This window comes from Gopherus evgoodei, chromosome 23 (assembly GCF_007399415.2).
Source record: "Gopherus evgoodei ecotype Sinaloan lineage chromosome 23, rGopEvg1_v1.p, whole genome shotgun sequence".
Classification (NCBI taxonomy): domain Eukaryota; kingdom Metazoa; phylum Chordata; order Testudines; family Testudinidae; genus Gopherus; species Gopherus evgoodei.
In genome coordinates this window covers 2286240-2308284 of record NC_044344.1, presented here as the reverse complement: position 1 = coordinate 2308284, position 22045 = coordinate 2286240, and the positions used below count along the sequence as shown (strand labels likewise).

Sequence of the window (22045 nt, the reverse complement as noted above, 5' to 3'; positions counted from 1 at the left end):
GTAAAACCTTCGTCTCTCACGAACAGAGTCCTTTTTGCAGATCTTTTAATGGCTAGATTGGTCAGTTAAATTGCAGTAGGCTCAATGCTGCAATCCTAACTTGCTCTGAGTAATACCTATGAAAGTACTAGCCCTGTTGAAGTCAATGATACAGCTTTGTAGGTGCTTCTCAGTGTGACCAAAGGTTACAGAATTGAGCCCAGTATTGTTAGCTTTAAGGAGCACTCCTGCAAACTGTTACTTTTGTTGAGTCTCAAGCATAATCCCCCAACCATCACCTCCACCAGCAATAAATCCTATAAAGTTCTTCACTCAGCCATTCCCAGGTACTTCCTAGCAATCCGCAAAGTAACAAAACATTCCCCAAGATTCTTTATGCTGCATTTGGGAAAACTATCCCTCTCGCTCTCTTCCTTCAGAACAACTCCATCTTCTGGCTGCCCATGGGTGACTCTTGTCTATCATGGTACATCCCACCAAGGATTTGAGAGGGCCCCTGCCTCAGGCCTTTAGAGTGACAAAGACAAGATTCCATTTTGCATGAATGAGAAGAAAAGGTTTATTAGACGTTTGCAGACTTCAGTACGGTACTCAAAGACAGGTGAAAGAGAAAGCACAAACTGAGCTGAGTATTCCCCATGGCTCAGTTAGATACAGCGACTGGATCATTCAATGACTCTCTTGCTTTATTGTTTCTGAGCAGCGCAGGCCATGGGACCGGGATCCATAGAGTTCTCTGTACTGTTAGCGGGTGGAAAGCTGAACCTGCTCACGGGAAGAGACCACCTTTCCATCTTGGACCTCCTCAACAATAGTGCGGACTTGACGAGCGGATGAGATTACTGCAAAGAAGAGAGAAAAACAGTTACTTGGAGCATAGAGAAGATATTATGTATGTTCCCTAGGCATTTTGAATATACTGTTTCAAAGAATCCTTCATTGGCTGAGGGGAGAAAGAAAAAATGTGATTCCAAACGTTAACTTGTATAAATCACTTAAACAAGTCAAGAGAAAGCAAAATCTCAACCTGGATTCATAGAAAAGTTCACCACAATTTGTAGACCTTTAAAGTGAAGATTGAGCTATTTGTATATAATTTTGAGCTCATATTTGAATCAGTACCTCCATCTCTAGATTCCAGTGATGGATTTTCACATTTGATCCCAACTAAACAAAATTAGGTGACCATTTGAAGGTTTTGGTATTATTTGATTTTTCAGATTTCTCCAAACACCCATTCTCCACAGAATACTTTGTTAGTAATCAGATTGCACAATTTGTTAACTGATTAGCTTGTAGACTGCAAAGCCGCTTGTTACAGATGTGTCCAAGTTACACTTCAGATAAGGTACATCCTTACCATCTCTCCCACCCTGCGAGGACAGCGCTGCCGAGTACTGGGAAGCAATGCTACAAGGGGAATAACAATAAGACAAATTAGAAACATGAACACGGCTTTGGAATCCCACAGTCTGCATTCAGTGCTGGAGGAGAGACAGCAAGGTCACAGATGATAAAAAATCACAGACCACCAAAAATGTAAATTAATTATTTAGAATGACACCTGGCAATATTTGTTCTGACTTGCTTTTCACATCCTGCAACAGCCTGAGTCTCCCTGAAATTGTCCAGTGTTATAACACTAGGAGAAAACCCTTTCAAAAAGATCAAAGCATCTCACATCACTTTAATCTGTCAGATAACTCTCAGCCTTCCTGTGAGGCACAGTAATAATGTTATTTACACCCTTTTACAGATGGGAAAGCCAAGGGCTAGAGAAGTCAATTAACTATTAAGCTTGTTCAATGAATTGGTACCAGAGCCCAGAAACCAGTTCTTCTCATTCCCAGTCCCTTGCTCTAACCACTCCAGAGTCCAGAGAATGAATACCTCCAAGGACAGGGTTCTCACTGAGGATGGTAATGGGATAAACCATTGAGCCATCACTTATTAGTCTTCTTCACAACTACCTAGGAATCTGGATTATTTATTTAAAAATGAGCCTCTAGGGACACAGGTTATTCAGTTGTTTAGCCGTGTCATTATTAGCCGGCCCTGCTTCATGGCACTCTATCTAATTGACTCCCTTTACGTACTGGGCATCCTCGCCCTCCAGCAGGCGGCGATACGTGGCAATCTCTTGCTCCAGGCGCGTCTTAACGTCCACGAGAATCTTGTACTCGTGGTTCTGGCGCTCCATGTCACATCGGAGCTCGGCCAGCTGCTCCTCCACGCTAGTGATCAGGGCCTGGAGCTGTGCCAACTGGGTGCCATAGCGAGCTTCTGTCTCCGCCAAGGTGCCTTCCAGAGCAGCTTTCTGGGAATGCAGAGTAGAGGGGAAAGAATTCAGTGAGGGGGTCTGTCATAAATATAAAGGAAATGGTAGCAACCTTCCTGTATACAGTATTATAAAACCCTTACTGGCCAGAGGCACCAAATCCTCTTACCTGTAAAGAGTTAAGAAGTTCAAGTAACCTGGCTGACCAAAAGGACCAATAAGGGGACAAGATACTTTCAAATCTGGGTGGTGGCAGGGGAGGCTTTGTTCTGACTGTTCCATGCGGCTTTGGCCAGAGCAAGATCAAAGAAGCAAGCAATCCAACTCCTATAGAATCAGTAATTATTTAGCAAGAAAATGCGTTAGTTTTACTTTTATTTTGGCTTGTGAATTTTCTCTGTGCTGAGAGGGAGGGTATTCCTGGTTTTCTTTTTGTAACTTTAAAGTTTTGCCCAGAGGGAAACCCTCTGTGTTTTTAATCTGATCGCCTGTGAGATTATCTTCCATTCTAATCTTCCAGAGGCGCTCCTTTCACCTTTTTTCTTTAATTAAAATTCTTCTTCTAAGAATCTGATTGATTTTTCATTGTTTTAAGATCCAAGGGTTTGGGTCTGTATTCACCTGTACCAATTGGTGAGGATATATTCTCAAGCCTCCCCAGGAAAGGGGGTATAGGGGCTTGGGGGATTGTTCTCAAGCCTGCCCAGGAAAAGGGGTGTAGGGGTTTGGGGGATATTTGGGGAAGGTAGGGCTCCAAGTGGCCCTCCCTAAAAGTTTGTTTAAATCACTTGGTGGTGGCAGCATTACTTAATCCAAAATACAAGGAAGGATTTGTGCCTTGGGGAGTTTTTAACCTAAGGTGGTAGAAATAAGCTTAGGGGGTCTTTCATGCAGATCCCCATGTCTGTACCCTGGAGTTCAGAGTGGGGAAGGAACCTTGACAGGGTCACTCAGTTCTGTGCCTGCCCTTGAATGGGAAGTCAGTGGACCTACCATGCTGAGCTGGGACTGCAGCTCTATCTCCAGGCCCTGGACGGTGCGTCTTAGTTCTGTGATCTCCGACTTGCCGCTCTGCAACTGTTCCGTGTTCATGGCTACTTCTCGGTTCAGCTCTTCTGTCTGGACAAGGGAAAACAATCTAGTTACTGCACGAATGATGTGTGTGAAGCTCTGCCCCACCCGTAAGTGTCAGGAGAGTGCTTCTCTTCATTCAGGCATTGTGCACCTTGGTGAAGAACCACTGCTCAGCCTCTTTACGGTTCTTCTCTGCCAAGCTCTCATACTGCTCTCTCATGTCGGCCAGGATCTTGGTCAGGTCAACCCCAGGAGCGGCGTCCATCTCCACAGTGATATCTCCACCCAGCTGGCTGCGTAGTATATTCATTTCCTGTGACAAGAGAGACACGCTATGTTCAGCTGCCTCTTAACTATACAGATCCGCTGCAGTGCATCTGAGGAGGTTTTTCCCACTTGCACCCTGCATAGAGACCTAAAAAAATACTATAGGGGTTTCAATTGTTTCTGTTTGGCTAATAAAATCCCAAGCATCAGGTGGCTTCTCAACCTAGCAAGCAATGTAAGGTTCTGTTCCTATACCCAATGACTTGGCTCCAGTAGAAACTACCTGAATTGTAAGCCGTGGATGTAACTTACCTGGTACCTACAGAATAGATGTTCAAAGTCTGTTATTCTTTACCTGCCCATATACCTGCCCATATCCCCTCCCAACAACTGCAAATCTCGGAATTGTTCCTACTGATTGGCCTGTACTGATTCCATTGTGCATTAGCTACAATTTACAGGTCCCTCTTTTGTGCCTTGTTTCATCCTCACCTCCTCATGGTTCTTCTTGAGATAAGCCAGCTCTTCCTTCAGGTTTTCGATCTGCATCTCCAGGTCAGCTCTGGCCAGGGTCAGCTCGTCCAGGACTCTACGCAGGCCATTGATGTCAGCCTCCACACTCATGCGCAGGGACAGCTCTGTCTCAAACCTTGAAGTGTAAAAAAGGTCAAAAACTCAGGCACGTCCAGTTGATACCGATTTTTCACTCCCTTTTCCTCCCCAACCTTCATGTATTTTTGAATGGCATGTTTGCTAACAGAGTTTCCTTTGGTGTTTCAAAAGTTTCTTCTGAATTCATGGAAGCTAAAATGAAGGTCACGCTTGACACAGGCTCCCCCATTCCATAACATAGGAATATGGGAAGCATCTTCAAATGCAATAAACAACAGAGATCTTCAAGCAGAATGGCTTTTTTACACATTTCCCTTCTCATCAGAGCTCCAAGGAGCCCTGGACTTACTTGGTTCTGAAGTCATCAGCTGCCAGCCTGGCATTGTCAATCTGTAAGACAATGTTGGCATTGTCGATAGTGGCAGCAAGGATCTGGGGAAGAGAAAAGAGGGGATAAAAGGGATTGAAAAAGAAGTTTCAAAAGTTGCATATTGCTGATTAATTGAGGGATGCAAACAGAAATTAATGCTCAGGAGAAGGGCCAGGAGCAGCACTGACCTTCTGCTCCTGTATGGTGGAATTTGTATAACTATACCGTGGAGATATGAGCCAAGCTGGTATGGACCAAATTCTCATTTGCACTAGGGGCCCTTTGCACTGCTCTAGTCGTGTAAACAGGCCCTAAAGTGTGTGCAAATCTAATTTATACCCACCTTATAAATGGCCAGCCTGTATAAAATGAGCTTAGTGTAAACGAGGATCAGGCACCCTATATTTCTTTTGTACATATCTCTGTATCACCTGCATGCCTTAAAACTCTGCGTCTTCAGTTTGGGAACTGTGCTCATTTGAAAGAAAGGTAGTGACCAAGCAGTGTCTCATCCCATATGGTTTCTCCTTCAATTTCAAATATTTTGCTGGATTTTAAAAAGAGCTGGATAATTTAAAGACTAATAATGTTTGCAGCTACATGCTAAGGTCATGGTGCTCAGACCTCATGCTTCAGGACATATGACAGTAAATTACAGAGGTCAGGAAAGATTTTCCTCCTCACCTACAGCGTTGTGTGTAGTATGGAGGGGGCAGGCTTGCCTTCCTCTGAATCATCATGTATTAGTCATACAGGAAGTGGCATATGAGACTCGATTGACGACTGGTAAGATCTAATATGATAAAGCCTGTATAAAATGGTTAGGCTGTTGGTGTGCCGAGACCACTGCACATCAAGCTGACCAGTATTGTCTCATTGTTTCCTTGTGATTCCCCGCTGGTCTCTCTCTATCCACCTGTTATCTCTTGTCTTATACTTAGACTGTATCTCTCTGGGGCAGGAACTCTCTTTATGTTCTGTGTTTATCCAGCGCCTATGTACAATCGGGTCCTGGTCAGTGGCTGAGCAAGGAGTCGAACCATTACAATTTGGGGGCAGTTCCAGTTCAGGTTCATCAATACTTCCTAACTGTTCGGTTCCGACACTAACTTCGAACGATGGATCAGTGACCAATGCAACCTCCTGAACAGTAAGAACCAGTTCAGATACATTGCCAGCAGATTAATGTCACACACTCTTAAGCTTGCACTGTAACTTCTAACCAGAGAGTACAATGATAAATATTTATTTCACTGTGAAAAAATATTTTTAAACAAATTATTTGCACGCCCTAGTACAACATCCTCCAGAACTCTGTCCATCATATTTGATCACGAGGAAATGGAAAAGGAAACTCAGCCCAGAAAATGCCCTTTCTATGCTGACTTCTCCAGCAGGAAGGAACATGCACTCAGCAAGAAACTGGAGGGGACAAAGCGGGGAGGGAGGTGTTCTGGGAGTCGTAGTTGCCTTCCGTGGACAGTCCTCTCCTTGGGCATACCAGACAGGGGAACCAGCAGTCCCAGAATGCCTTTCTCCTGCCTCCCTCTAGTGTCCTCTCCTCCAATGGCTTCCTGGGAAGTGTGGCCCCTGCCTCGCTCTCTCTAGGGTGGGAGCAGAGAGAGACCCTTCCTCGGCACGCCCAAAGACCATCTCTCAGCACCTGATCACTGAACCTGTTGGTTTAAACCAGTTACTGGTTTGGGGGTCAGTTCAGGTTCAATGCAGCTGAGAGCTTTTCAGTTCTGAGTCCATTAAAAACCTCCGTGAAGCAGTTTTCAAGCTGGGCCTGGGTTTGACTCTCTCTGGCCAAGGCTCCGAGGCACAACAGTCATACAAAGAATAAGTAACAATAATCATTGAGTCTCTTGCTCCAGGACTTCCGTTGCTGTCAGTCACACTGTCATGCAGGAGGAAGGGACAGAAGCTGAGTGGAATTCTCTGAGCAGAAAATGTCGCTGTGTCTGAGCTCCCTTTAGAACCTATCCCGAAGCTCTAGGGAGAGGAAAAGCAAACCTGGGACTCTAGGTACAGTTAGCAAAGTGGAGCCAAAATGAAGAAAAGAAAATACCATGGGAGTTTTATTAGCTCGAAGTCTGATTCACCTGCCTCTCTGAGAGTCTCACTTTCTGCACACCTGATGTTTTGCTGACATTCACTGCTGATGCTTTGTAAGGAGAAGATAGTGACAGCGAGACAAATGTTGCATTTGTGACTGCACCCTTACTCAGGAGACACTCCCCGTGACCCCCAATGACTCCACGTTCAATAAGGGTTGTCTGGGTAAGGACTGAGTAAGGATGTCACAACCTAGCCTACTGAAAGGAACGTAAAATAAAATGAATGCAAACGACACAAGTGACCAGTGAGTGGCGTGAACGTTGGTGCTGCCATGAGGGCATCCCTCAAGCCTTTTCCTGAGACCTTACTGTGCAAAGGCTGAGACACAAAAATGAATTAGAATGAAGATGACAGGACTGGTTCTGCTCTCAGTGACTTGAGTGAAGTTACTCCTGACCTACGCTGGTGTAAGAGAGAACAGAATCAGGCCCAAATTGTTCTGAATCCTCCTAGTTTTGAGCATATGGAAAATGTTAGGTCTTGTGTCAGCCATTCCAGAATTGCAAAGGTCTCACGTCCTTTGATTTGGTGTCTTTTTAACCTCTAAATTCAGCCTAGTAACAGGCTAGAAGTGATTATTATAATCATTATGACTATCTTAGCATCCGTGTGTTCACAAAGTGTCCTACAATAGGTGAATGGTGCCAAACAGATAACACGGCCCTGCCCTGAGAGCTCACAGCCTTCTGATGAGCTAAACATCTGGCAAAAGAAGCACATACTTGGAGCGTAAGTAATATCCGGTACTTGGCCATCTGTGTATAATCCTACCAGCAGTATTGCTGCTGCAGCCCGCTTCCTTCTATTGTTGCTGCAGCATCCAAGACAGAACAGCTAATCAACATGAACCAGTAGGCTTCTGCTGCTACTTTCCTGCCCCGAAGTCAGTTTCCCTATTAGAAACCATTTAACAGGAAATGCAGTTTGCTCCTTCTGAAGGAATATCATTAAATCACAGGTGAGCGTAAGGGCACGTCTTCACTAGCAATGTTAAAGCGCTGCTGCAGCACCAGCACTGGGAAAGATCTCTCCCAGCGCTATAAAAAAACAGCTCCACCAGGGGAGTAGCTCCCAGCGCTGGTGCACTGTCTACACTGACACTTGCAGCGCCTGGGGGGGGGGTTGTTTTTTCACAGCCCTGAGCAAGAAAGTTGCAGCGCTTTAAAGTGCCAGTGTAGACAAGCCCTGAATTGCTAATAATCTCCTTCATTTGTGTCTGGGCACAGGACTGCTATGTAGCCCTTATTATACCTGTTGCCTCTAATCAGTTAATCCCTTGGTAATCAGTTTTTAGACACAAGACAATCTGTAATAAACAAAATCAGACAAGAGACATCCGACCTTTTTAACAATAGTGTCATACCTTGCTCCTCAGGTCTTCAATTGTCCTGTAATATGGGCTGTAGTCACGGTCAGGACTGGGTCCCTGCTTCTTATACCACTCCTTGATCTTAATCTCCAGATCAGAATTGGCCTCCTCCAGAGCACGCACCTTGTCCAGGTAGGTAGCCAGGCGGTCGTTCAGGTTCTGCATAGTTTCCTTCTCACCCGCAGGGAGAATGCCATCACCACCACCAAAGCCACCTCCAAAGCCAACCCCATAGCCACTTCCAAGGCCACCCCCATAGCCACCACCAAGGCCACCACCAAGGCCACCACCAAGGCCACCCCCGTAGCCACCTCCAAGGCCACCCCCGTAGCCACCTCCAAAGCTACTACTGTAGCTCCCCCCATAGCCACCACCCAGGCTACTTCCTACTCCAGAGACATACCTAGAAGAGGAGACAGAAAAGCCACCAGATCCCCCATGAATACTTGGGGTTCTGTAGGGACCTCCAAGATTCACAGAGGAAACCCGTGTGGAGCCACCTCCTAATCCACTTAATCCACCTAACCCCTTTAGGGATGTAGACGAGGAATATTGCCTGACGCTGGTGGTCATGGTGAAAGGTAGTTGAGGATCTAAAGCCCAAGAGAGTCACCCAGCTCAGCTATGAAAGTAGGAGAGTGCTGCTAACTTTCCCGACTCTGAGCTCCTTTTATACCCACAACAGGGGGCGTTGCCACTGCAAGGTCCTTTTTTCTCTCTTACATTCCCCAGGGTTTTCATCACCCTTGAAGTCTGAGCCAACTTCCAGAATCATCATTTTCTCCTTGATGTGTTCTTGCTTTTGTCACATTCCGCTAGAAACACTTCACTTCATAAAGAATGTTTCTCTGTTTCTTCTTGTTTCTAAATGTACAGCCAGGTGTGATTCAAAGTGGGAGGCTCATTGCTCCAGGCTACATTTTTACATTATGTTACGCTCCTGAATGTGAGACAGAGCCATTCAGACTCCTCCAGTGCATTTCTGTGAAGTAAATCTTTCTTTCTTGGGTTTTATAGAGTACCATTCTCAGTAATTACTGCGTGCTTAGTAAATCTCTTGTGATAGTTGCTGTTTTAAGGAAGAACCTTAAATAAAACCTTAAATGCAGCATTTCTCATATGCGGCCACCTTAGCCACCGGGGGCTTTTCGTTGCAGCCACAGCCTCCAGGATGGTGATTTGGGGGGCAGGGGACAAAGTAGCAGCCCCTCCTCTGGGGCTGCCAGGAGGGGTTGGGCCCTGCCCTCCTTTGGAGCCACAAACACCAGGGGAGCAGACAGCCGGTGTGAGTTCCCCACCTTCCCGGGGCAGTGGGGCTCAGGCTTCTGGCTTCAGCCCTAGGCTCCGGCCATGTGGCAGCAGGCTCCTGCCACTGGCTCTGACTGCGAGGCAGTGAGCTCCATCCCTCAGCTGCAAGCCTCCATCCTGAGGCGCACCACCCCACCCATTGCCCCCACTGCCTCCCTACCCACCTCCCCATCCAAGTCTTAATTTGTTCCCCGACTTGCCAAGGCTGAGTAGGTCTGCTGTGAAAAGTGATATTGGTATATTTGTTAATATCACCTCTCACTTTCTCTCAGCCAGCTAACAGTCTGCTGCTATGAAAAGTGATATTAACAAACATACCAATATTGCTTTTCATAGAAGCAGACTTACTTGCTGGCAAGTCTAAAAAATGCAGCCAAAAAAGCAAAAGGAACAACAACAACAACAAAAGATAAGAACATGCAAAGCACCTTATTTGTGTTTCTATTCTATTTAGGTCCAGTAAAGAATAGAGACAACTGTACGTTATTTTTATTATTGAGTCTGCAAAAAAAAACCCTACATAAATACATTATTATGATTTGAACATGTACATGTGCATATTTATTTGTTTTTCCTAAAGTTCATTAAGTATTTTAGGAAAAATTGTGTGAGTGGCCACCAGCAAGAGTTGGTGGTCACACTCTGAGACCACCAAAAAAATTGTTGTGAGAACCCTTGCTCTAATGTGTGTCTTTAATTCTGTGAGTATGGTGTTGGTGAAAGAGGTATGGTGGACAGCTCTGAACCCAAGTCTTCTGTGTAACCACAGAACAGACACAATTGGCAGCAAACGTGCAGGCTTCCTCCATAACGCTGCCCGGCAACATACCTTCACCTCATCCTGGAAGATCTCCTATAGAGGTGAGAGGAGACTTCAGCCCCCTGGCCAGTTCAATGCTTGGCCTCTCTGCTGAGGCAGCCATTAAGAGGCCCAGTTAGTGCTGGATGCGGTCATTGATTTTGTGATGTCAACATCTGACATTAAGAACTAGACTGCGATCCCCCGAGTCATTTTTTAAAATCCAGGGCATGGCTATCAGAGCGAAGAACTTTAGAAATTATGGAACTCTCTAAGAAAGAGGAGAGTTCAGTGTAAAGAACGAGCCAAGAAAACAGTCTGAATGGCCTGGGGACCGGTTATTGGATTTAAGAATTGGGGATTGAAAATAATGCTCAGAACAACACAGTTCTGTATCGTTAATCTAATGAACAAGTTAATCAGATGTTACCAGAGATATTCCTTGTGGCTCCCTGCCCTGAGAGCATCCTTTGAGTGATGTACACACCCAATGTAAACCAAACTGCTCAAGAGATGCTAACTGCCTGTGAAGAGCCAAGGTGCTCAGAAAATTGCAGGGTTGAATAAGGTCGAGCTCTGCTGTCTCAGTTCTCAATACTAAACTCCCTACCAGGCTGAAAACCCTCGGGTACAGATCTAAGTGGCACTATTTAATAATGGTCCAGGGTGTGGAGGAAAGCATATTTCTTCACATGTTGTACCATGTCTACCACTTTACTGTCTTCCTAGACAGGCCCTAACAGTCCCCTTCCCCAAAGCTAAAACTTACGTTCCTTAGATCAGCTTCCATGAAAGGGGAAAGAGACTGTGTCCCACAAGCAACAGATGTATATTTCTGAGCAGGCTTTGATTGCTCAGCTCCGTCCCACCCGGGCTGGAGCATTTTACAGGAAAGCGGATGGACCTGATGAGTGAGAATAGGGATGGATGTGTCTTTGGGATATTTGCTACTATTACATTACAGCTAATTCTAGATATAGCAGAGAAAAAGATGGCACAAAAGCTTTCATGTGTTTATAATTTACTGAAGCAGCTTTGTACAAGCATCGGGTGAGATAGGAGGTGAACCTGATATTTCAAGAGATCCCTTCCGGCCGCAAAATCTATGACATGTATGAATGGTCACATCCACAGGTACAACATGGGTACAAAGTGGGTGTCAGATCCTACCATTGCAACGTGGTGGCAGTTTACACTCCCTTTGTCCAGGTGTAAATGACAACACAAGATGCGAGGCAAGGCCTGTAATTTTGAGGTCCAGATTCTTTCCCCCACTTGATGACAGAAACATAAAAAGAAGAAAAGAACCAGAAACTTCCTGCATTGTCCCACCTGAATGTAGTGACAACACAGAAATGTGTAAGGTACCATCCAGAGTGGTATAAGACCTAAACGACCATAAGGCCTGATTTGCTTGGCAGCTGCAGAGAGCAAGGATCACATGTGAAGCGATCCTACTGACCTTGTCCCTGAAGTTTATAGTAATTCTCCAGTCTGTACTTTAGCTAAGAAACACAGATCCCAGTTGAGGTAACGGTTAATTGTGTTATTAAACCAGTGTGTGGTTTATAACCTCTCTCTTTCATGTGCGGATGCTCCTGGGGTAGGCGAGTCTGCTGCTAAAACAGAGCCAGTGTGGCTGGATGCTTTGCCAATCCCCCTGCAGCACAGGTGTCGGGCAGGCAGGGACCATGGTTCCCCAGCTCACACATCAATTTTGGGATACTATTACCTGTGCTGCGGCAGTCTACAAGCAACCTGAGAAAGAGGAACCCGTAACCATCTCCCTCACGACCCAGCAGACACACCAAAGAATTTGAATCTGAACTTCTCTAGTTACATTTGAAATCATTTTAATTCTTTCTTCTAGTACAGACATGGGCAAACTACGACCCGCAGGCCACGTCTGGCCCATGGGACCATCCTGCCTGGTCCCTGAGCCTCCGGCCGAGGAGCCTAGTCCCTGGCTCCTCCCCCACTGTTCCCCTCCCCTGCAGCTGGGCCAATGTGCAGGCCGCGCTCTGGCCCGCCGCTTCTGCTGGGCAGCACAGGGAACACAGCTGGCTCTGGCCGGGTGTCGCAGCTGGGAGCTCCTGCTGTTGGTAAGGGGGCAAGGAGCAGGGGGTTGAGTAAGGGAGAGGAGGGTCCTCGGGGGCAGTCAGGGAGGAGGGTGCGGTTGGATGCGGTGGAGGTTCTGGTGGGGGGGGGGTCAGGGGTTGGGGAACAGGGAGGGTTGGGAGTGGGAGTCCCGGGGGAGGCTGTCAGGGGGCGGGGGTGTGGATAGGGGTCGGGAGGGCAATCAGAGGACAGGGAGAAGGGGGGGTTGGATAAGGGGGTGGGAACCCAGGGGGCAGTTAGGGATGGGGGGTCCCCAGAGGGGTGGTCAGGGGCTCTGATAGGGGGTGGGAGTCCCAGGGGGGCTATCAGGGGGTGGGGGTGTGGATAGGGTCAGGAGGGTAATCAGATCAGAAGGAGCGGGGGGGGGTTGGATAAGGGGATCCCGGGGGGGGCAGTTATGGGCGAGGGATCCCCAGAGAGGGTGGTCAGGGGACGAGGAGCAGAGTGTGGTTGGATAGGGGGTTGGAGTCCAGGGGGGGCTGTCAGGGGGCGGGGGTGTGGATAGGGTTCGGGAGGGCAATCAGAGGACAGGGAGTAGGGGGGTTGGATAAGGGGGTGGGATCCCAGGGGGAAGTTATGGGCGGGGGACCCCCAGAGGGGGTGGTCAGGGGACGAGGAGCAGAGTGCAGTTGGATAAGGGGATGGGATCCCAGGGGGCAGTTATGGGCAGGGGACCCCGAGAGGGGGTGGTCAGGGGACGAGGAGCAGAGTGTGGTTGGATAGGGGGTGGGAGTCCCGGGGGGGCTGTCGGGGCAGGGGTGTGGATAGGGGTCGGGGCAGTCAGGGGACAGGGAGCAGGGGGGGTGGATAGGGGGCGGGGGTCCCAGGAGGGGACAGTTAGGGGACAAGGAGCAGGGGGAGTTGGCTGGGTCAGGGATTCTGAGGGGAGCAGTCAGGGGGCGGGAAGTAGGAGAGGCGGGGGCCAGGCTTTTTGGGGAGGCACAGCCTTCCCTACCCGGCCCTCTGTACAGTTACGCATCCCCGATGTGGCCCTCGGGCCAAAAAGTTTGCCCACCCCTGGTCTAGTTCTTTAATTGTTTGATTTGTTCTTTCAAAAACAGTCTTCTAGCATTGTGGATGTACCTGGCATTTACAAGAGAAACATACAAAGGCAAGTTTCCTGCCTTCAGCTGAAGAACTGAGCAGACAGGACTCCAATGACACATCCTCTACAAGAGGAATCTTGTCCATGTATTTTCCTCCTGTAAAATGCCAGGCACATCAATGATGCTATATAAATGCACAGATGCGTTCGGTAAGAGGATGCTAATCTTACAGAGTCATTTTGCTGGTCATAACCCTGCATTCATGGCTCATGTTTATAATGTACCTGAATAGAGCCTGAGTGGAATGATGATGGGGTCATGTAAGTACCAGAGAGAGAACAGAAAGGCTCCTTTCCCCCTTTTCAGGGAGAACCAGAGCTCTCTCTAGCTATACCAGAGCTTAGCCAGGTAAAATCAGGGCAAGCTCAGGCGTGACGTACCAATGGCAGTGATGTACTTGGATAAGCCTACCTGAGGCCCTTGGTAATTACTTGGATGGCTGCTCACGGAGCAGTCCATGCCGCTGTGGCTTCACAGCTATGATGGCGTGAGCTGGCTCAGTTAAAGATCTCAGGTATGTCTGCACGTGCTGCAGTTACACCCCTGATTGCAGCGCAGACGTACCCTGATATCTGAAATTGTCTTCCGGGAACTGCCAGTCAAGATGGAGTGTACCAGTGTCCCACTGCATCAGGAATGGGCAGTAATGACAAATTGGCACAGGGGATCAAAGCCCAAACACAGCATGTAATAACCTTATCCTGAGCAGGTCATGCACCCCCTGACAGCTATCTGAGGGGTCTGCATTTTTCTGACCCTTTGGAAACACCTGGACAGTTCCAAGAAAGTCACACTGAATAAAACGGAAATTGTGTTACCGAGGAAGGGGTCAGCCAATGGTACCGTTAACACAACAGCCACACAAGTTAATTTTACCACCAAGCGTTGTGACCTATGTAATACAGCCAGCACTGATAGAGGTGTGTGGCTGACAGTTGGCAGGGAGCTGGCATGATGTGATTCATTTTCTTTCACTGTGCACCATGCACCTTGGCTCAGACTCAGTGAGCTGGTGAAGCCCCATCTCCTACCTTCCTTTGTGGAATGGCCACTTATGGTCCCTGAGCAGAACTGTGAAACAACCAAATCGGAGACTGTTCCTGAGGATTCTCTCTCAGGTTTCACATTTTGAGACCATTGCAACTTAGAGCAGAATATCTGACCCTGTTTATACAGTTCAGTTGCAGAATTTGAGCCAGGTTGGATGTGATCAATAAAGCCACTAGTTCTTTGCTTTAATATTTAGTCCTGGGGTATTAATTCACATCACTCAATGATCTAGCGTACAATGCCTTATAGTGACCATCTGAACAATTCCTTCTAGCTGCCCACGAGTGCTGATGGAAGCTCTAGCAAACAGCACCAATCTCCCCCTAGAGAGCCTGTGTCGTTAGCCCTCTTGAACAACCGAGACAAGACTCTACTTTGCATGAATGAGAAGAGAAGCTTTATTTGACATTTGTGGGAAGAGCACAGCATAGCACTCAAACAAGGGTGAGGGAAACAGAGGCAGGATGTAAAGGGAAGGAACACACGAATGGAGCCCAGTCCTACACAGCCTTGGTGACAGTATTACACATCTACAGCACATGGACTGGAGTCTTCTTTCCTTTGCTGTGACAATCTCTACATTGATGTATCTAAGGTGCTCAGGACTGGAGCCTGTGGAGTGGTGTGTAGTCTTAGCGGGAGGAATGATGGACCTGCTCGCGGGAAGAAATCACTTTTCCATCTTGGACTTCCTCAACAATTGTACGGACTTGTCGGGTGGTCATTGACGCTACAAGGGAGGAAGAGATAGAAGAAACTATCAGCTGTCCTAAGGATCTGATCATCCTTTGGAATTTTTATCCTAGCTAGTGTATCTGCAGAATTGAGTGTCATAAAGGCATATCCTATATTCTATTTTACACAAATACTTGTCTGAATAATATCTTCAATATTTCAAAGGAATCATTCCAGGTTTGCATCCACTAATGAATTAGAGCCTATGGAAAGAAGCTTGCTAAGGATGTGATGCAGAAATGTGTGATCATTACTTTGGATAAGACAAATTCTTACCTTCTTTTGCTAAAGCGTACTGGGAGGCAATGCTACAAGAGGAGAAAAAAGAGAGAAAATTAGACATATAAACACCAGAGGAGAGGGCGCAGTGAGAGAATAAAGGTGCAGATCTCCTATGGGGAGAAATAATTATTTTGACACAAGTCTGATGAATTTCATTATTATGTCAATTTGCAGGTCCCCAATGTCCTCTCCTTGAAATTGTCTAGAGTTAAGGTTTGAGCAGAACATGTGATCTTGGAAGGATTTTCAAGGTGTGAAGGGATTTAGACATTATGTTAGCCTCTCAACCCTCCTGTGAGGTTCGTTAGTGTTATTAGCTACTTTTCCAGGGTCATGCAATCGCCGAAGAAGCCAGGAATAGACCCCCAACAGCCTTGAAAGCTAGAGTTTTCATGTAGCTACTAGACAATGCTGCCTCTCCAAGATGGAAATGTTATGTTACACTCCATAATTCAGACAATAAATAACTCCCAGGACAGAGTTCTCACTGAGGATGGTAATGGGATAAACCATTGAGCCATCACTTATTAGTCTTCTTCACAACTACCTAGGAATCTGGATTATTTATTTAAAAATGAGCCTCTAGGGACACAGGTTATTCAGTTGTTTAGCCGTGTCATTATTAGCCAGCCCTGCTTCATGGCACTCTATCTAATTGACTCCCTTTACGTACTGGGCATCCTCGCCCTCCAGCAGGCGGCGATACGTGGCAATCTCTTGCTCCAGGCGCGTCTTAACGTCCACGAGAATCTTGTACTCGTGGTTCTGGCGCTCCATGTCACATCGGAGCTCGGCCAGCTGCTCCTCCACGCTAGTGATCAGGGCCTGGAGCTGTGCCAACTGGGTGCCATAGCGAGCTTCTGTCTCCGCCAAGGTGCCTTCCAGAGCAGCTTTCTGGGAATGCAGAGTAGAGGGGAAAGAATTCAGTGAGGGGGTCACTCAGTTCTGTGCCTGCCCTTGTGTGTGTCTCCCTGGGAAGCCAGTGGCACCTACCATGCTGAGCTGGGACTGCAGCTCTATCTCCAGGCCCTGGACAGTGCGTCTTAGTTCTGTGATCTCCGACTTGCCGCTCTGCAACTGTTCCGTGTTCATGGCTACTTCTCGGTTCAGCTGTTCTGTCTGGAACAAGGGAAAACAATCTAGTTACTGCAGGAATGATGTGTGTAAAGCTCTGCCCCCCCCATAAGTGTCAGGAGAGTGCTTCCCTTCATTCAGGCATTGTGTACCTGGGTGTAGAACCACTGCTCGGCCTCTTTACGGTTCTTCTCTGCCAAGCTCTCATACTGCTCTCTCATGTCGGCCAGGATCTTGGTCAGGTCAACCCCAGGAGCGGCGTCCATCTCCACAGTGATATCTCCGCCCAGCTGGCTCCGTAGTATCTTCATTTCCTGTGACAAGAGAGACACGCTATGTTCAGCTGCCTCTTAACTACCCAGACCCACTGCAGTGCCTCTGAGGAGGTTTTCTCACTTTGCGGCTTTTCAGACAAGAGACCATCTCCTAATGTGTGTTTGTTCAGCACAATGGGACTGTGACCCTAACTGTCAACAACAAGTAAAATAATAAAAATAATTTTCTAAGAAATCTCCATATGGGGATTCAGTTGCCTCTGTCCAGCAACTAAATCCCAGACAGGTGCTCCACAGCCTGGGAAGCAGGTTTCTGTTGCTGTAGATACTGGTGAGTCTGACCTGGGGCCTACGGGGGACATGTTGTTGTGCAAAATTAATTATTCCCCGCTTCTTTATCCCCAGATGCCCTCCCAACAACCCTAATACTTGGAAATAGCCCTGCTGATTGGCCTGATTTTCATTGTACCTTAGCTACAACTTACAAATCCCCTCCTTTGTGCTTGGGTTTGTCCTCACCTCCTCATGGTTCTTCTTGAGATAAGCCAGCTCTTCCTTCAGGTTTTCGATCTGCATCTCCAGGTCAGCTCTGGCCAGGGTCAGCTCGTCCAGGACTCTCCGCAGGCCGTTGATGTCAGCCTCCACACTCATGCGCAGCGCCTGCTCCGTCTCAAACCTTCAAGCATAAAAAGGGTGCTCACTGCTGAGTTGTCACTCAACCTTTCAATGTCTTAGAACTCTCTGTGCTGCGTGGGGGGTTGCGTGAATGAGAGACACAGTGAGTGAGATGCAGTGTCCAATGGATGGAACAGCGCTGGTTGGTCAAGTTTCTGCTAAGAACAGTAACTACTGGGCAGCTTTGAGACATATTCTGTATTGAGCTCCAAGGTGAGTGCTTCTGTAACTCGCCTCCCATTAAAATACTGGTAGCTCCATTGCCTCGGGCCTATGTGTGCTGAGTGATATGTAAATTAGATCAAGTCCTACATGCAAACTAAATAAAATAAGATAGGTTCTACTGGAAGCAAGACATTGCCCAAATGTTTAGTCCCTATTTGCTTTGCAAAATGCACATTTATTTTAAATGCCTTGTTTGCCAGTGATTTTTCCTCATTGTGTCAGTTGTCTCATTGGAACTGAATAGGAAGCTCCCTCTTAGAGAGGAACTCTCCCTCTTTTCCAGTCATGATGCATGTGGGGAAGCTTGACGTGCACAAAAGGATCCCCATATGGATCTCACTCCCAGGGGAAGCAGCACTTACTTGGTTCTGAAGTCATCGGCCGTCAGCCTAGCGTTGTCGATCTGCAAGAGGAGGCTAGCATTGTCGACAGTGGCAGAAAGGATCTGGGGGAAAGAGAATGAAAGAGCACGTGGGAAAGAAGCCTCAAAAGCTCTTCATGTGGTTGGCTGATTGTAGGATCCAAGCAGTGGTGAATGTTAGGGACAGGCCAGGAGCAGCAGAGGGATTTATCAAGCTGTACCATGGAGAAATGCAACAGTGCTGAGTTAGACTGGGCGGTGTCTGACTGCACTGCGGCCTCCCTATCCTGCTTATCCATCAGGATGAATTGCAAAAGGCAGCATGATAATATCTGAGTACGTGCAAGGCCTGATAAGGACACTCAGTCTCATGCTTCAGGGCATTTGCTGATCCCATGTGGCTCCAGAAAGAACCAACCTTTCCCCTCCCCAGCCCCACCACCATGTACTGCTGTGTGCAATTGTCGGAGGGGGAGGGGAGACTAGCCATCCTCGGAAACATCAGGTATTGGTGGCTGCCACAGGCAGTACATGTGGACCCATAGTGTGCTCTTGTATGTCCAAGCCTGTGTCCATGTGTTCTGTAATGGAGCTCATTCACATTAACTCCTTGCGGAAGCTGACCAGAACGTAGTGAGCAGGTCCTCATCATATCTAATTTTTGTGATACATTCTCAGATACAGATAATCCACCCAAGGCTCCAGAGGAGAACTCCAAGCCAGGTTTTGAGGAAGGAACATCAAAAATGGTGCCAGTGAGAGGAAGGGAAAATAATGTGTCTAGTTTGCTCCTGCCCCTGCATCACTGAGGCTTTCTGCTTCTGCTTTCCTCAGATTTCCCTTATGATTACTAATGATGGTTTGTAAGAGATTAATAATGACAGTAAGAGGAAAAATATCAGCCCTGGGGCTTTTCCTCTCACGATACGAAGCCAGGAAACCAAAACAGAATGGAGAGAAATTGCTCCACATGCTCCTGGTTTTGAGATTATAGGACAAGTCAGGCCTTGCATTGATCATTCCTGGAAGAAGGCTGTGGAATTTATCAGTGCTTCGACCTTTTTCTTTTTAACCCTCTGCACTCAGCTTAGTGCTGTGAGTTAAAGCAATTGACAGGAGTTTGCAAATTCTTTGATTCTGTGCATATACAATAATACTAAATCTATCCTGGTTTGCCTTACCTCTAGATTCGTTTGTTTATAGAGTATTCAAACTGTACCATATTATCAACATAGATCAATGTCTATAAGACTCTGCTGCTGCTTCACTGCCTCTTATGTCTGTTTCATACAATCAAATAATAAGAAATACACCATTTGTTCTTTCTGGAGGAATGTAATTAAATAACTGAAGTTGATAAATTACTAAATCCCCTTCCTTGATATCTGGCACAGGAGAAAATTGGATTGCCTTTTATTGCCAGCTTTTAGTTACAGAATTGTTATTCAGTGCCCCTGTGCCAGTTTAATGAAGAGTCTCAGACAAGAGACATCCGACCTTTTTAACAATAGTGTCATACCTTGCTCCTCAGGTCTTCAATTGTCCTGTAATATGGGCTGTAGTCACGGTCAGGACTGGGTCCCTGCTTCTTATACCACTCCTTGATCTTAATCTCCAGATCAGAATTGGCCTCCTCCAGAGCACGCACCTTGTCCAGGTAGGAAGCTAGGCGGTCGTTCAGGTTCTGCATAGTTTCCTTCTCACCCGCAGGGAGAATGCCATCACCACCACCAAAGCCACCTCCAAAGCCAACCCCATAGCCACCTCCAAGGCCACCACCAAGGCAACCCCCATAGCCACCTCCAAGGCCACCCCCATAGCCACCTCCAAAGCTACTACTGTAGCTCCCCCCATAGCCACCACCCAGGCTACTTCCTACTCCAGAGACATACCTAGAAGAGGAGACAGAAAAGCCACCAGATCCCCCATGAATACTTGGGGCTCTGTAGGGACCTCCAAGATTCACAGAGGAAACCCGTGTGGAGCCACCTCCTAATCCACTTAATCCACCTAACCCCTTCAGGGATGTAGACGAGGAATATTGCCTGACGCTGGTGGTCATGGTGAAAGGTAGTTGAGGATCTAAAGCCCAAGAGAGTCGCCCAGCTCAGCTATGAAAGAAGGAGAGTGCTGCTAACTTCCCTGACTCTGAGCTCCTTTTATACCCACAACAGGGGGCGTTGCCACTGCAAGGTCCTTTTTTCTCTCTTACATTCCCCAGGGTTTTCATCACCCTTAAAGTCTGAGCCAACTTCCAGAGTCATCATTTTTCTCCTTGATGTATTCATGCTTTTGTCACATTTCGCTAGAAACACTTCACTTCACAAAGAGTGTTTCTATGTTTCATTTTTGTTCCCAAAGGAAGGGTGAGGTGTGATTCAGAATAGCAGGCTCATTGCTCAAGGCCACATTTTAACATACCTTTACCCTGTTACGCAGGAGACACAGAGACATTCAGACTCCACCTAGCAGTTTGTGAATCCATCTTAAATTAAATGAAAATATTTACAAATCTGTTTGCGAAAGGTGCTGATGTGAGAGGTTTGTGGGAACAAATCTTTTGGACTGGATCCCAAGCCCACTGAAGTCACTGGAGTGCTTCCAGTCAGGCCCTTTATCCATGGGACAGGTACAGACCAGGCAGCAGCAGTGAAAACTTCTCTGAGCCCTGCAGGGCAAAAACACTGTAGCTCCACAGACTGTTCCCACTGGTAGTTTCTGTCTATGTACTGATGTTGGCTAGGATCATAGAAGGGATTGGGAAAACATCTAAGAACGTCAGCCCATTGCCCTGCTAAGGCAGAATCTAGTCTCATGTTAGAGAATGGGCTGTATACAAACTGATACAACATTAGAGTTTAGCTCCCTGGCCACACTGCATGCTGCTCCTTTGGGAGGGGTGTGACCAGTTTTAATGTGTATTTCTGTATGAATTTGTATTTCAGCTCCTTTGCAATCACAAGAGAATATTGTCCAGGCCAATTTAGCAGGAGAACTGGAGAATATTTCAGAGTGTGTGATGGGTTAAGGGCAGTGTTTGCGTTTGTACTGAGCACTGGACACTAACCAGTAAGTAGGAAACAGACAGTTTTGACAGAGCAGGGCAGGGCTGAAAACCCAAAGGCTGATGAAGCAACAAAGCCGTCTGAAAAGAAAGGAGCAGCTCCTGTAATATGTTATTAAGGGATTGAGAGTAATCAGTGTAATAACGGTGTTGGACAGCTATTGGTGTGAGGAAGCAACAGGAAAACCAGGCCGGGATTAGCAGCACTGTTCCATTCTCTGCTAGGGTGACCAGACAGCAAGATTGAAAAATCGGGACAGGGGTCGGGGTAATTGGCGCCTGTAGAAGAAAAAGCCCCAAATATCGGGACTGTCCCTATAAAATCGGGACATCTGGTCACCCTGTTCTCTGCTCTGGTTTTACATTGCCAGGAGCCAGCTATCACTTGCAGAGGCAAAGTGCAAACCCAGCCCACTGGCCTGACGGTTCCAGGGGTAGCCCTGACAGATAGTTTGAAATGATGCTTCTTTCTCTGGGAGATGCTTATGGGCAGAGCCATGTGTGGGGAGGGCTTGCAGGGTCACGTTCCGTGCCTCCCGCCCTCCCCCCAGCCCAATTTGCGGCTTGGCTTGTACTCAGCATGCTCACACAGACTGAGCGTGCTCAGTAACATTGCTGAAGCCGGCTGCCCTCACTTTGCTCCCCTACTCTCGGCTGGCCTGGGTCGTCTCTGCTTGTGGGGTAGCAAAAGACAGTGACTTATGGGGATCTTCTTGGGATTCTGGAAGCAGTTTGTGGTGTGTCTCTTTCATTCTGACATCTTTCATTAAAGTGGGGTCTTGGTTGTCCTTGGCTGAGTCCCAGTCCAGTGCTCTGTCTGCTAGGCTGCACTGCCTCAGCTTTGATGTACAATGGATTTTCATTTCTGTCTGGGCACATGGC

The 22045-nt window shown here is 47.3% G+C and overlaps 2 protein-coding genes across 4 annotated transcripts; both read right to left on the bottom strand.

Moving 5' to 3' along the window:
* Positions 1-558: 558 nt before the first annotated feature.
* LOC115638866 (keratin, type I cytoskeletal 14) lies at positions 559-19867 on the bottom strand. Of its 2 annotated transcripts, XM_030540885.1 has the most exons (9): positions 19828-19867; positions 8086-8306; positions 4581-4663; positions 4112-4268; positions 3504-3665; positions 3272-3397; positions 2097-2317; positions 1361-1410; positions 559-842 (listed from the first exon to the last, which is right to left on the bottom strand). In XM_030540885.1, the coding sequence occupies exons 2-9, from the start codon at positions 8254-8256 to the stop codon at positions 745-747; spliced, it is 1068 nt and encodes a 355-aa protein (XP_030396745.1). In that variant the 5' UTR covers positions 8257-8306; positions 19828-19867; the 3' UTR covers positions 559-744. The 2 variants fall into 2 exon arrangements, with proteins under 2 accessions (XP_030396745.1, XP_030396744.1); XM_030540884.1 differs by lacking the exon at positions 19828-19867 and having other exon boundaries at positions 8086-8702.
* On the bottom strand, positions 14938-20161 carry LOC115638870 (keratin, type I cytoskeletal 14-like). Of its 2 annotated transcripts, XM_030540892.1 has the most exons (9): positions 20068-20161; positions 19619-19971; positions 18101-18183; positions 17358-17514; positions 16716-16877; positions 16483-16608; positions 16163-16383; positions 15484-15515; positions 14938-15202 (listed from the first exon to the last, which is right to left on the bottom strand). In XM_030540892.1, exons 1-9 carry the CDS (start codon positions 20159-20161, stop codon positions 15105-15107), a joined length of 1326 nt encoding a protein of 441 aa, XP_030396752.1. In that variant the 3' UTR covers positions 14938-15104. The 2 variants fall into 2 exon arrangements, with proteins under 2 accessions (XP_030396752.1, XP_030396751.1); XM_030540891.1 differs by having other exon boundaries at positions 19619-20161.
* Positions 20162-22045: the final 1884 nt, after the last annotated feature.

What these genes read in the sequence shown, in the direction of transcription:
- LOC115638870 (XM_030540891.1), bottom strand. Translation starts at nt 20,161, where the DNA reads ATGACCACCAGCGTCAGGCAATATTCCTCGTCTACATCCCTGAAGGGG. An exon ending in TTGAAGACCTGAGGAGCAAG is followed by an intron (nt 18,184 to 19,618) that starts GTATGACACTAT and finishes TCTTTCCCCCAG; the next exon opens with ATCCTTTCTGCCACTGTCGA. An exon ending in TCAAGAAGAACCATGAGGAG is followed by an intron (nt 16,878 to 17,357) that starts GTGAGGACAAAC and finishes CTCTTGTCACAG; the next exon opens with GAAATGAAGATACTACGGAG.
- LOC115638866 (XM_030540884.1), bottom strand. Translation starts at nt 8,664, where the DNA reads ATGACCACCAGCGTCAGGCAATATTCCTCGTCTACATCCCTAAAGGGG. An exon ending in AGCAGTGGTTCTTCACCAAG is followed by an intron (nt 3,398 to 3,503) that starts GTGCACAATGCC and finishes TCCCTTGTCCAG; the next exon opens with ACAGAAGAGCTGAACCGAGA. An exon ending in CTGGAGGGCGAGGATGCCCA is followed by an intron (nt 1,411 to 2,096) that starts GTACGTAAAGGG and finishes TTCCCCTTGTAG; the next exon opens with CATTGCTTCCCAGTACTCGG.